This window comes from Anas platyrhynchos, chromosome 7 (genome assembly GCF_047663525.1).
Source record: "Anas platyrhynchos isolate ZD024472 breed Pekin duck chromosome 7, IASCAAS_PekinDuck_T2T, whole genome shotgun sequence".
NCBI lineage: Eukaryota > Metazoa > Chordata > Aves > Anseriformes > Anatidae > Anas > Anas platyrhynchos.
In genome coordinates this window covers 21,292,274-21,307,384 of record NC_092593.1, presented here as the reverse complement: position 1 = coordinate 21,307,384, position 15,111 = coordinate 21,292,274, and the positions used below count along the sequence as shown (strand labels likewise).

General features: G+C 34.5%; 1 protein-coding gene across 6 annotated transcripts in view; it reads left to right on the top strand.

Moving 5' to 3' along the window:
• METTL8 (methyltransferase 8, tRNA N3-cytidine) overlaps positions 1–15,111 on the top strand; it is a 116,517-nt gene that overhangs the window by 66,194 nt on the left and 35,212 nt on the right. For 4 of the 6 annotated variants that reach the window (XR_011810635.1, XM_072040954.1, XM_072040955.1 and 1 more), the window contains exons 3-6: positions 5,401–5,559; positions 7,790–7,881; positions 13,031–13,419; positions 14,013–14,062. Coding sequence is in view for 5 of the 6 variants with exons in the window: in XM_072040954.1 (XP_071897055.1) it covers positions 5,401–5,559; positions 7,790–7,881; positions 13,031–13,419; positions 14,013–14,062 (690 nt within the window). In the remaining variant the exon portion in view is untranslated. Of the gene's footprint in view, positions 1–1,427; positions 1,509–5,400; positions 5,560–7,789; positions 7,882–13,030; positions 13,420–14,012; positions 14,063–15,111 lie in introns of all 6 variants that reach the window. The other 2 variants (XM_027461928.3, XM_072040956.1) reach the window with 1 other exon arrangement.

Here is a 15,111-nt window from a genome sequence, read left to right as displayed (position 1 = left end):
AGCACAAAAGTGTTAATTCCATTCCAAGAATGATTCTAAGATATCAAAGTATGCATTTAGCTTCAGTTGGAGTGAAAGTATTTTTCACAAGTTGGAAGTATTTTGTTCAATTAGAATACTTTATTGAAACTTCATTTTAAAGTCAAAGTAGTCTTTGATGGTGAAGTCAGGACATCTCTTCTCCATTATAAATTGAAATGATGTAGTTTCAACGAAACACTTGTCCTAATCAAAACAAAATCTTCAAATATTAAAAAAATACAGTAAACAAGTGTAAGTAAAATTGCTAAATTTTGGATGCAAGTTTCTCTCAGAGCATTTTATTACCTGCTTTGGCAAGTGAAAAAGGAGCTCAGGTTAGTTTAGGATGGGACTAATTATGTTTGTCAATTACAGCAATTGAACTGCTATATTTTTTTCCATATAATTAATTCAAATAAAATACTTCAGTTGGTTGTTTCATGTTCATGGCACCCACATTAATTTACTAAAAAATCACTAAATAAAACATGTCTATATTTCTCAGATACTAGTACCTTTCTTCCTTGTTGGCCATTTGTGTATCAGATCTTGCAACTGCCATTATTTTATGGTTAGTTGCAAAATGTTTTTGCCCTGTTTTCATTGTCTTAAGAACATACTTACTACTGCAGTTGATTCCCTCAGCATTGGGGATAAAGCTTCTTTTGCTCCCAGATAATTAGGTTCGTATACCAACGTGAACTTTCATACAGTTCGTAGTCTCAGTTGAAGAACACATTCTCCCCTTTTTGTGAGAATGGTGCAGTGGTTCCTTCTTAAAAATAAAAGAATAAAAATGGAATTATAAAACCCATAGTTTAATAAGATATTGCAAAAATGGTTTATATAGCAGAATAATTTCAAGAAGAGTATCAAGAGAGAATAGCGGCTAAGAACAATTCTCCATGAATACTAAATTAGGAAATTAAATAGTAATAATATTCCTTAAACCCTCAAGGATTTTTAGTACTCTGCTTGTCCCTCATAGTAGTCCATCTGCTTTCTTTTTTAATAGTGATTATGTAATACAGCCATATATTATTTTACCACAAATAATGTACCTTTAAGTTATGTTGCTAGTTTCCTAGATATGCGATGCTTAGCATAAATGTTTTCAGTAAATAAACAGTTTTATCTATTGTTCTTCCTCATCCCACCTTCCCACTACTACTATAAACTATTTGTTCTTTCTTTGATCCTTTTTAACAGGCTACCTGAAAGTTAAACACACTCTTCTTACTCGACATTTCTGTATACATGGTTAAAAGTATATCTACTACAGGTCTTTTGTTTTGTTTGTTTTTATCTGCTGCTTTAAAAAAAATAAATAACTGTTGCGTCTCTACAGGAGAGATGTTGTTTCTCTTTATTAATTAAAATATATATGTATTTGTTTTTATTTTCAGCTTGGTAGTCAGTGCTCTTCAGTAATTTTACATAAGTTGCTGTGTGCCTACAGGGATACCTGCATCATTCTCATTGATGAGGTATGAGAAGGAAAAACAGGGTTTTAGATCTGTTGAGTGTGAGAAGTTGTGAAATACCTTATTCTTACTGTTTCAACTGAGCACAATTTTTTGAAGTATATCATTAAAAGACTAACTATGAAGCCTCAAGAGAGCATGTTTAGTCACTTTCTAAAATAGTCTAGCATTAAATATTCATTTAACCAATTAATCTGGTTGACAGTGCAGTTGTCTCCTCCTCCTCCCCCTCTCCCATTTTGTTTGGCCTAGTCTTGGGCTATGGTTGGATCTCAGAAATATTAAGATGTGTGTGTTTTAAGAATGAACACTAGTTATTCATAATTATACCTTTAGTGTGAGTATCATTGTAAGGAATTTTTCACTTTGTGTTCATGATCACTCCTTTAACACTTGCATCTGTTTTGTGTAACTAAGGTGTTCTGAATTTTGGTGGTGTTTTATGGTGATGAAATAGGTCAGTATATGCTTTATAGGAGAGCATTTGGATTTGACTGTCTAATGTTCTGCCAGTGAACTTGTAGGTGCAAAATAGAAGTATGTTGAATGAAGTTCATTGTTTCCAGGTTACCCTTCTGTAGAGAAATGTAACATAATCTTGCACATACTCTTCCTATATTGGGGCCCTTTTTTTTTTCTTTATACTGATGACTCTACAGGTAGGCTCAGTGACTGCAGATCGAAGGAGTTGTTAGCTCTGTAGTGAGAGATCAGTCAGATGTCAATGTTCTCATCCAATAGGTTTGTTGAAACTAGATTCTCAGACTACGAGGGATTATTTTTGTTCTGACATCTGTTTCAAAGTTGATACCTCTCAAGGATTTTACTAATCAAGTGGTTTACATGTGTTTTTGTGTGAATTTCACTGTTTAAAAACAAAATTAGAACAGTTCTTTTCCCCTGTATTCTTATTTTTATCTCTGCGGATGTAACCACTCAGAGTTTTTAATGCCAACATCAATTAGAAATGTTTAATTTGTGGTCTATGTGGCAGATGATACATGTACCTGCATGTCCACCTTCAAAAAGCTGTACTAAAAATCCTGTTAGATTGTTTGAAGAGAGGAGGATTTTCTCAAGGCTGATCTATGTTTGTAACAATAACAAAATTTTAAAGGCTAAAATGCAGTGCTCTACAGTGGGAAAAAAAATCTACCATTTTGCTTTTGAGTGTGGTCACTGAGTGCATTGCTTCCTTAAAGCTTTTTTTTTTTTCTTTTCTGAAAAACAGTTAAAGCTTGTACAAAACAGGCATTTTCAGTGTAATGCGGTTTCATGAGAATATCCTTAAAGGTGAAGGTTGGATTGCTTGGACTGATAATCAGACTGAAAGCTTTCCTGACTGTGGCTGTGAACAAGGAAATTATGTCTTAATTCTTTCAGACAACACTTCTCGCTATGTGATCATCCTATCTGACAAAGAGAAGGGGTTGTTGTCTATTTCATTAACAAAATCTATTAGAGAAACAATCAAGGAATGACTCCCTTCTGAAAATGAAAATTAGGCTTCCAAGTAACTTAAATGCTTTTTGGACCTTCCAGTAGCCAGATTGCCCATTAATCTCATGATCTTCTGATCACTAACTCTTAAGGACATGTGAGTGCTTGTGCCTTGATATTTATCACTGGATGCAACAGGAAAGTTAACTCCCCCACTTACCCCACTGTCCTTATATATTTTTTTTTTGATGTTTTAGAATTTATTAGCTAAACTTGTGCAATTATCACTCAGGATCATATTCTCATAAAAAGAGCTACATCTCTGGATTTTTACTGATGCTGGATCATTTTAGTCATCTGACTATATAATTCCCATCTGTGCATCTTGTCATGTTCTTACTGAGATATTTAGAAAGCCAAGAAAAATTATGTGACTAGCCTAGCAGCTGAATCATTGTATTTTATGTTGAATATAAATGCTGGCACAGGAAATGCAAGATACAAACTCAGGTCTTTTGAATGATTGAAGGAGGAAAAGGATTTGTGAACAGTTTGCAATGTGACCATGAAATCTTTATCCAGGCACTTTTATAATTTAATAATAATAATAATAATAATAGATCAGGTTTTTCTTTTTATTATTACTTATTTTTCTTTTCATATTTGTGTCTATCAACATTGCTTTTATGTAAATTATGTTTTGAAAAACTTGTCAACTAAAAACTAACTTGTGTTAGTTTTTATGCCTTGTAGATATCATTTCATAGTATTTCACATGCATTAATAATTTTTCATCTTATGAGAAGTGATGCATACATACATGCTTTTGCATATAAAGTATGAATGATTTGTAGTAATTTAAGTTTAAGCTGGAATTTTAGTTGCTCAGCTCCTCCCCTCCCCCCCAAAAAAAATAATTAAAAAACCAAACCACCAACCAACCAAAAAAATGCACCTTAATAAAATCATCAAATTAGAAGAAGTTCTAGTGGTGTGGGGGTTTTTTAGTTAATAGGTCTAAATGTTACATTTTGCCTGTATGATAATGCCCAACATCTTGATAGCATGTTGCAGTCCCAGCAGCTCTAATATAACAGTATTTATATTTGGCATTGGCAGCCATTTAATAGATAGAATTAGATAGAAAATTTCATCTTTTTTTTCCTTGTTGTTTTTCTGTATGCTTAAACTGAATAAACAAGGCCCTTTTAAAAGTATGACTCATTCAAAAGTACACCTCAAATAAGGAATTGTTCATTTAATTGAAGTAATTTCTTTGCCAGGCTTTGTATCAATGTGTACAAATTAATCTTTTTGTTCACAGTATGCTTGTGATCAAATAGTAGTATTTTCCTCAAGATAAAAATCTTCATTTTGTAACCTTTTTGCACAGAATGTTTTCTAATAAAGTGTGTGTTTAAACTGTGCCTGTTCTTTTGCAACTACATTTTGTATTTCCAGTGCACTAAATTTGTATGCGTGGCTTATACAGCAGAAGCACTCAAAAAAAAAAAAAAAAAGGTACTAAGAATCATTTTTAAAGTCATACGCAGAGCAGCTGAAGGAAAAAAGAACAAAAGGCACATCAGAGTAAAAGTAGGTGGAGGAGTATTTCATTTTACTCATCTCCCAGAAAGCCTACATTAACAAGAATATGCCAGAAACAAAAACAAAACAAAACAAAAAAGACAAACTGCTGGTACTAGCAACACACACTTGTTATCTTTTACTATTAATACTCTATAAAGAGATTCCATGTAAAGTAAAATACAGCAATAGAAGGCAGTTATACATGTAATAGAAAAATCTCAAGCATTTTATAAGTTGCATGAATAGAAGTTTAACCTCTAAAACCATTCATTTCAAAGGGAGCATTGAGCAGGGATAAGGAAAATACGCAGCAGAAATTTTGGAAGGCTTTCTGGTGCATAATATTGACACTTTTTGAATCTTTCACTTCCTGTCTAAAAGCATAAAACCACAGTCACAGTTCTAGAATTACATTTTTTGCTGTTACCTAGTGAGTGAGTTGAAAAACGTCAAGTCCAATGGCAGTATGTACCCATTAGAACAAGTGGTTTTGATACTGATGACTTTTTGCTTGTCTTTTTAAAGGTACAATGTCAAACTTGGTTTATAGTTTTACTGTGAATTCTTTTTTTTTTTTTTTTTTTTTTTTTTCCTACGGTCTGACAAGGCTCTGAAAATATACCAAATAATGAAATAATTTATATTTCAACTGATTTTGTTGCAGTAGCCTACTTTGGGTCAATTTGGGCCTTCAGCACATGCAGGGGATGTTGCTGCTTTCTAAAAGGCATTTAAATTGACATTACAGTAAAAGATTATTACTAAAGCTGATATTGGTTCTTGATTATTTGACCAGTTTCTCATCTAAATGACATAAACAATGAAGTTACAGCAAAACTGTAATTTGGGTTAATTGTGTTTTCAGATCTCTGAACAAAATGAATTTCATTACAAGGTTTTCTGCTTTGTGTCTGAGGAGAAAAAGCAAGATGCAACAGAGTCACCAAAGTAGTCGACGACCAGCTGTTCCACTTGGATCACGGATTTTAACTGATCCTTCTAAAGTTTTTGAGCACAACATGTGGTGAGATGTCTGTTCAAGGATGCTTTTCTTGTGTATTTGTATATTATTTACTACGATGAATAACAATATCTGTGTATATCTATACATATATATCATGCTGATATATGTATGTATATTATGTATGTATATATTTTTATATATTAATATATATACAAAGCAATGGGGTAACAGAATGGATATTGAAAGGTAGTGCTGGGGAGAACTTCAGACTGTCACAAGTAACCTGACAGTTACGAGTTTTCAGTGACTTCTGTAAAACAGCCGCTGAGGAAGTAGATAATCATGGAATGAGAGGCAAAATATTGTTATACATCAGTAATAAATTAGGAAACATAAGGTGTGGAGAATAATTAGTATATGTTGTAATGGCAGAAAGTTACTATCTAGGTACAATAGAGTTGCATAATGGATTAGCACTATATTCTAAAATTGACACCATATCAAAAGGAACTTGTAAGTTGTATTCTTCTGAAGATGTATTGAAAACAGTACTTGTAGTTGTGAACTGTATAGCAATCTCTGCTGAACCAAAAAAAAAAGCCAAACCAAATCAAAACAAAAACCAAACCAAAACAACAATAACAAAAAGAATCGTAGTAAGTGATCTTGTAGCAGAGAAAATATTAACATGCAAGTGCTAATAAGAATAATAATTGTCATGATAAGCAACAGAGCATTTCCATCTCTAAAAGGTATTTTTTATGACTAATGGGGGTTCAGAAAACAGTGAGAATGCTGGTCAACCGAATTGAAAACTGTCTTATGAGGTAAGATTGAATAGATTTTTCTCTATGAAATGGAGATGAATAAGATAAAGCACACAGAACAGTAAACGATACGGAAGTTTTAAAAGACTATCTAAACCTATCTACAAAATCGAAAAATAACTTTCTAAGATATTAGGAATACAAGGAATTTTTTTATTCCTGTAGTTCATAACTTAAGAACAAGTGATATTTGCTGAAAATAGAAACGAGGAATCTAAAAGCTAAACAAGAATTTACTCTCTGCATAATTTGAAAATATATTTTGAATTCTGACTCGCACAATTTTTGAGCAAGGATTTAGCAATAGCTGAGAAGGGTCTGGATGTAACTAATGATAAGCAAATGCTAATAACACAGGGTTAGCAGATTACAAATGTCAGGGCTTAGGCTTGCTGCGTAAGAGACCTAAAAATTAAGTTACTTGTATGTCTCCAAGCACAGAACAGGAAGATGCTTGATTGGTTTTAGAGACAGTGGACTCTTTTCAAGTTGGTGTATGGTTCCTTCTTCCGTAGTAAGCAGTAGAATTTTAGTCATGGGCTTTCAGTTAATTTTTTTTTAAGGATTAGCATCTAACAAATTATCTGAATTATATAATTTAATTAAATATGATTTCTAAAAAATTTCTAAAACTCTTCAGACTGAAAGATTTGGAGGGACAAATGATTTGTTTAGAAAGCTGCCAGTGCGTTTTTCGGCACTCCCTATTGTGGCCTCTATCCAAACAGAATCTGCAGGGAATGCAGTTTGGTCATCAGGATCAGGTCTTTGCTTGGTTCTGTGACTATTTCATGAATTAATATGACATTAGTGAATCATTTTACACATGTACAGGTAGCATAGCCTCTGGAACCATTGCAGCACTGTTTGTCTTTTATTAGGGATATCTCATTCTTCCTTTTTAAAAATGTTTCCTATCTCTGTTCCCCAGATAAGTAAAATCTCGTTCAAAATTCCACCTATTCTGCTTGAATAGGTGGATTATGCTGCCTGTTTCAGAAACAGCTGATTCTTTTGCTGGATGACCTTTGTTTCTCATCATCATAAATGTTAGTAATGTGAGAAGTTTCTTGCATAAGGTTGTTTGTTGATAAGCCTGTTATTAAATCTAACTAAATACAGTTCTAATTGGATGCTGAAAATATATTTCTATAAACCCACTGAATTGACAAGGTATGTGTTAATCATATTGTTAAGAAAAAAAAAAAAAGCATACTCCTTCAGACCATTTGCAGTTGGAAGTTTTTCTCAATCATTTCACTTGAGTTTTACCCAACTACTTATCTTTGTCTATCATACACTGAAACTTTGTTTTTAACTCTGTAGGTCTCCTTGTGGTTGTTTGCTTGTATTTTAAGAGCAAGTGGACTTGAGACGATGTAGCTTATTTGTGACTGTTTTCCTCAGAAGATGATTATGGAAAGTTGTGTTTAAAGGCTAGTTCTTCAATTACCTTTTTGCAGGGACCATATGCAGTGGTCACAAGAAGAGGAGGAGCAAGCGAAGGAAAAAGCAGCAGAGAACTCGCTTGAGAAAGTTCAGTTGGAAGACCAAGGTAACTAATTCTTAATTGCTTAAAAAATCACATTTCAATGCCAATTACTAAAGCATTTAATAATGCTTTGAAATCTGGTAGTACTGCTTTTATTTGTACATTCTCCAGCCTAAATCTATTTTTGTTTATTTTCCTTTGTTGCCTCACAGGATTGTCCTAAGGTTTATTTTTCTAACAATTCAGTTACTTCTTTGAGCAACTTTGCCTTTTGTGGGGGCAACAGAATATGTGTAAGTCAATTAAATCAGTACAGAGCAGTTGCAAGTTCTGACTCCTTTTGCAGTTCTTCAGAATTAAGCTTCTGCTTCACAGACTGTTAACTTGACCAAAGGGAGTGAATTTGCACACAGTTAAGGTACTGAAGGGATGAAAATTCCCATGTACAATATTCAAATTCTTTTTAATGATTTGTGGACTGTTTAGAGAGCTAGTGTTTGTACATTGCACCATATTTCTAGTAAGTGTCACAAAAGTTGCGCTGGTCTCAGCTGGCCCAGGCTGAGCGAGGAGTGCTTCAGGAAGCAGCATGTTCGCTGCATGTGGAAGGTGTTTCAAAACATCATGCCGAGTCTGTTCTGTAAATGATTAAGTTTCATGCCTGTCTTCAGAGGGAATACTTAACATATTCTACATTTCTGAAGAATGATAGCTCTAGGTTCAAACTGGCAAACTAAACCTTAGACTGAACTCTTCAATAGTTTCATATAAAGCTGGAGTATTACGTTGATAGTAATGTAGAAGATTGGATTCTTAATTTGTTCTTTTATTAGAAAGATGCTCTGAAAACAATTATTTTGATGTCCTGGGCAACAGTTTACCTAGCGTATCTTAAATGTGTCAAATTAGATAGTGTCGTTATGACCCTGTTCTCAGTTTTATTGATATAACTAGGGCACATGCTCGAGTGTATTTGAATTACCTGTGAGTGCACTTTGGATTGTGTGCCCTTCATCGCTTTAAATGCTCTGGGATTGTCATCTTGCCCTTTTCTGTTCTTGCCTCTCTCATTCTTTATCTTAATCCAGGTGTACAGTGTTTGTTTTTCAGAACTGGCATATAATATTTCCAGTGTTTTTGTATAAAAAGTTAAAAAAGAGCTCATGATTTAAAAGTAAACAGCGTAACCACATAGCTCATGGATCCTTTTGTTATTTACCTACAGTCAATTAGAAATTAGTTTGGGCTGGTGAGAAATGAAATAATCAGGCATTTGTCTATTGCCAAAAAATAAAAGTATCCAAGAACGTTTCCTGTGAATGCCTCTCTGTTAAGAGCTTGAATAGGTGAGCATTGCTGATACTGTTCCTTCAGAAAGCTTCAACTTCATTCTGCAAGAACATTTTGGCCTATTTGTATTAACAACGAACTAGACTGAAGGTAATGAGCAGGTTATTTTGGGGCCTTGGAAACTGCAAGTAAGGAGGGGAAAGAAAAGACAGATTTCAACAATACTATTATGTCACTAAAATAGAATCATTCTGTTGAGCCTCAGTAAAACAAGAGAAAGTGAACAAATATATGATGCTACTTTTAGGAACTTGATTTACTTATTAGCATGTTCAGTTTCTTCTCAGGCCTAACTGCCAGTGTATGAAATACAAGTCATAATGGATTCTGTTAAGGAGAGAAATCAAATGGACTAAGAAATAGATTTTGTTGTTGTTGTCTCAAAGGGTTATATCTTAATTAGTTTTGTGATTTTTACATGCTTTTGAAAATGTAGTAGTTAGGCTTTTAAATATTCAACAGGAGAGGGGGTAGAGGGAACAACAACAACAAAAATATATAACAAACCTTATGAGCCAATAGGGTGACTGCCCACTCTGCTTCAGGAAACGTACAGATTAACAAAGCAAAGTGAAAATTACAGTCTTGTTGATGAGAAACATGTAATGTTATCTTCTGATGAATTCAGAAAAAGATAGATATTTTCTTCCAGAGTTGATATAATCACAGTTTCTGTAACGTCTGTGTGGGGAAAAAAATATATAATGGTAATAATACTGCATGTGTGCCTGTGCAGGAGTGACCAGTGAGAGAAAGGAAAGCGTTCTTGCACTTGAACCTATGTAATATTAAACTAAAACAATTTGAATGGCTGACTTTAGCAATCGCTTTCTTTCAGTTTTGAAATCTGGAAAGCTCAGTGGGCATTTAAGTACAAGGGTTCTGAGCAAACTTGTAGAAAAATAGTGACTATAATAAGGGGCGATAATGATTTAAAAATCTTTGGAGTAAGTGGTTTGTTCTTTAAATTGGAGCTGAGCAATCTCTATAAATGTCTAACTTTCACTATTGAAATCTGGTATATATGTCCTCAGTCAGCTCTGCACTTAGATTATAAATACAATTGCTGTGCATGGCTGGGTCTTGCCCTTTAATAATACAATTGGATGTATTAAATGTTAAATTCTAAAAATTATTCAGATTTCTAGGACAAGGCATTCTGCCACCTCCTTGCCACTTCCCACTGCCTGTCTGTGCCTCTAATGATAATTTGCAGCCTTGTTTATCTCTGAAAAGCTGTAATGATTTAGGAAATAGTACGTTAAGATATAAATGAGAGCAGTAGAAATGCTATATATATTTACTCTTTCATTTGTATTAAAAGAATTAACTGGTTAATGTGAGTGAATAGGGACAAAATCAAAAAGGCAACACATTATATGATGTACATTATGATTATATGATTTTTCAGCCTGGAGAAAAGGAGGCTCAGGGGCGACCTTATCGCTCTTTATAAGTACATTAAAGGAGGCTGTAGCGAGGTGGGGGTTGGTCTGTTCTCCCACGTGCCTGGTGACAGGACAAGGGGGAATGGGCTAATGTTGCGTTAGGGGTATTTTAGGTTGGATATTAGGAAGAACTTCTTTACTGAGAGGGTTGTGAGGCATTGGAACAGGCTGCCCAGGGAAGTGGTGGAGTCACCATCCCTGGAGGTCTTTAAAAGACGTTTAGATGTTGAACTCAGTGATATGGTTTAGTGGAGGACTTGTTAGTGTTAGGTCAGAGGTTGGACTCAATGATCTTGAGGTCTCTTCCAACCTAGATGATTCTGTGATTCTGTACACTTTGTAAGAGATGTTAAGGGTAATGAGAAACAATCCAGTAAATGCTTTGGAACTGGAGAAAAACAAGATAAAGATTTGGTTTGGTACTTAACAGGTAGGATAAGGAAGGGAAAACCATCAACCAAAGAGACATTGAAAAAGCAGTAATTCTTATCTTTTTATCAGCCTTCCTTTGAAAGGGCTAGCTGCAGTCCAGTTGCCAGCACAGTTAGTGCTAGTGAGAAGAAGGAAAGTTCTTGTTCTGCCTCCCAGAAAGAACAGGATACAAAGTACATCCATAGAGTATATGGATGACCAGGAAAGCAGAAAACAGAGTACTTACCTTTTTTTTTTTTTTATAAAGGAAGATTGGAAGAGATATGAGTCAGAGAATTATGGTTCCTGTTTCTAGAAAAATATTGGAACAGATAATCCACATTTTGTAGACACTGAGTTTGGAAGAATAAAGGAGATGAATACTGGCCAGCAAAATTTTTTTTAAAGAGTAAATCATGTAAAATCAAGCTAATTTCCTTTTTGGAGAAGGTTATGAGCCCTGGGGATAAGTTAAAAACAGCAGATGTCCTGAATTTTATCCTTACTCAGGCTTTTGACTACTATTTACTTGACATTTTCATAGGCAAGTTAGGCAAGCAAGAGCTAATGAAACTGCTTTTTGGTGAATGAATACTTAGAGAGTTCCTTTGAGAATGGAAGCTGTGCTGGACAGAGGATCATTTTGTTCTGTGTCTAGTACTGCTGTACTGCTTGGTGTTTTCATTAGTCACTTAAGAATGGGAGACTTGAAGATGATATTAACTGAAGAGATGTTTCAATTACAGTGAAGAGCAGGATCAGGATTCAGAGAGATCTCAGCAAATTATGAGGGGGAAAAAAGGGTTCTGAAAGATACAGAGCTAAATCTGATAAAAAATAAGTGCAGAATACTTTACTTAGGAATAATTCCTTGCAGGGGGTGAGGGGGAAAGCTAGGTTCTGGAACAATTGGCTAGGTAGTCATTTTGTAGAAGATCTGAGGGTTGTGGTGAATCACCAGCTGAATCAGCAGTGTCATGCTGTTGCAAAATGGCACGTCGGGATTTATAAACAGGATTACAGCATGTAAGACTCATAAAATACTACTTTTGCTCCGTGTTGATAATGATTTCACCAGAATACAGCACCAAAAAGAAGTAGAAGGATTGGAAAGAGTCTGAAGAAGAACAATAAAAATGATCAGAAGTCTAAAAATCACTACTTCTGCAGGGGGAAAAAGAGATTGTTTATGGGAGACATAGCAAAAGATTTAAAACAAGTACATAGGTGTTATAAAGAGAAATGAATTATCTTTGGTCTGTCTACTTTGTTAATGGGACAAGAATTACTGGACTTAAATTGCAGTAAGTAGATTTCAGATTAGCTAGTGGAAAAGGTTTCTAACTGTACAGATGGTGAGGGATCGTAATACCTTACAGGAGAAAGTTGACAAACCTATATGAAAGGAGGTATTTTAAGAACAAGACAGACAGACTTCTCTGGGGAAGGGATATCAATTCCCTGACTGTGTGAAACCCATCCCAAACCTATTCGTTGATGATTCAATAAGAAATTAAAAGTGAACACAAAGGTCTGCTGTAAGACTCTTTGAAGTATTTTCAAAGAAAGCCAATATGTTGCTTCTGAATGTATTATCTGTCAAAAGTGTGTTGTTGAATGGTTAAGAGTAAATTCCTGCCTATTGGCTATGCAGTAACATTTATCACTCCAGTTCACGGAACTGGATTTCTAAGTGATATATTTTAGAGATGTACTAGCTACCAATAACTTAGTAATTGTTCATAGTTTCATAAATCTTGGAAAATGCAGAAAGCCTCTGTGTCCCATCTTAAGCAAGATAAAATCTTATTAAAAACTCATTGATATTTTTTTTTAGAGTAGACCAAGGTGAGACCCCAAATCTGTATGTTTTTGTTTAGATGCATACCATATGGGAAACTACACATTTTTAAACTGAATTTGAGGTCCAAATTCCATGTTGCTTTACAATATTCTGTAGCAAAGCTCATAGTCACCAAGTTCTTGTTTTGGTTTAATTTCAGATAAATATGAGAGAGAAGCCAGTAAATATTGGAATGAATTTTACAAGACTCACAGAAATAACTTTTTCAAGGATCGCAATTGGCTGTTTTTGGAATTTCCAGAAATTCTTCCAGAAAAAATGAGACAACAGCTGAAAACAGAGGACAGATCTTCAGAACACACAAAAATAAATACAACCAACAGTTTTTCACACAAGAATGGAATGAAAGAAAGAGAAAAGTATTGGAAGAAAAGTTATGGAGATGATTCTACTTTTGCACAAGGATATGTATATAATAAAAATCAATCTAAATCTGTTGCTGACAACCCTCAGAATCAAAACTGTGAAGAAGAAGTTGGCAGGCTAGAATCATTCCCTGGTAGTGATGCTACTTACAGAATATTAGAGGTAACACACTCAAATGCTTTATCCATTGTATTCAGCTCCATGTAATTGCTCAAAAGTCTGATAAAGATGCTTAGTAACTATCAAGAAAGTAAACATTTAGAGTTTGAAGTACTACATTCATTTATGGCAGAAACTTTCAGAGGAACCCAGAATCTTTGCTTTGCTTTCCCTTTAACGTTTCTCCCAAATCAGAATTGGTGATCAAATTCCATTTTCAGTGGAAGTTGGGTTTCTAATTTCTTAGGAAAAATTCTGTCGTAAACTGCTTTGTTCTCCATACTTGACATATTCTTGCCAAATGGTGAAATTGAAAAATTGGATAAAAATATTGCATTTTCCTATGCAGTTTGAGAGTTGGATTCTTGGCAAGATTGGAGGAGATACAGCATTGGAAAGATACTGAGGAGAAATGTGATCATAGGGGCAGTGACTTGAAAACTGTTGTATAAGCTGTTTATACCTTTTCTGTCCAACGTACTTTCAAGTCTAATGGATGGGTCCTACCTACTAACTAAGATTTAAAAAAAAAAAAAAAAAAAAAGGTTTTATTTGCTCATTTATATTAACTTTTATTTTTCCTCTCACGATTTTAGGTTGGCTGTGGTGCTGGAAATAGTGTCTTTCCTATTTTGAAAGTTATATGGTATGTAGTGACATATCTTCAGATATGGAAGTTCCGTTTTCGTCTTCATTTTACTCAAATATTGGTGCTAAACTAGTGCTGCAGGAGCTGTTGACTGGACTGCTTTACAGCCCTGAAATTCTTAGTGTTTGAAGACCACAGACAGTGTTGCTAGCAACAGTACAAGATACTCCTCATACTGTTCAGCCCATAGTCTTCAGGGGACCGTATTTGTTGATAAGTATTTTTTTTCAGGTGCATTCAGGTTGATTTGTTGTAGTTAATCTCAGACAGGTTAAATATCCTCATGTCCCTTGTTTTATATGCTCCTGTAAGGCTACCAGATACCTCTTTGAGGAGCCAAAAACAGACAGTAAATAATGATGTGATTTACTGTTGAGAAGTTCTGTTATTTCTGAATTTGGCTGGCACACTTTATCATATTGCTTCAGGTTTTAGTGTCAAGGAAGGCACGAGTCCTGTATTGCATTACTTAATTTCCTGAAACATTTAATCCACTTAGCTTCTGGTTTTAGAAAATGCTGTTATGACAGCATGTCCTCCCTTCCATGGAGGCAGGAAGATTTTATTGGAAGGGCTGTGTAGATATCAAGGATTGAAATAGATTTCTTTTTATTCATGCCTTCAGGAGATCATGCTCATTATTGTATAAATGAATTCTGATTGCTAGCATCACGATGATGCAAAAATACTCCATTTTGCAGATATGGAAACAGAGACCAGGAGGAATTGAGTGATGTACCGGGGTCATAAATGAAACCTATTAGTGTTAGCTATGCATCTTCATCCTAAAACACGTTTTGCTTTAGACAACATAGTCTGAAAGAGAAGCCCTGTGTCATATGAAAAGTTTGGAAATTAACACTACATAGGACAAAGACACCAAATATCTGTATTAAAATATATAGGAGAAACTTTTGTTTTATCCTCACAGGTAACATTAGTCATACATTGGCACTTCTCATAATTAATAATCCACTCAAAAAATATTTTTCCTGGAGATCTGTATTCTTATGCAAATTCTTCGGATGGGTTGGTACATTGGACAA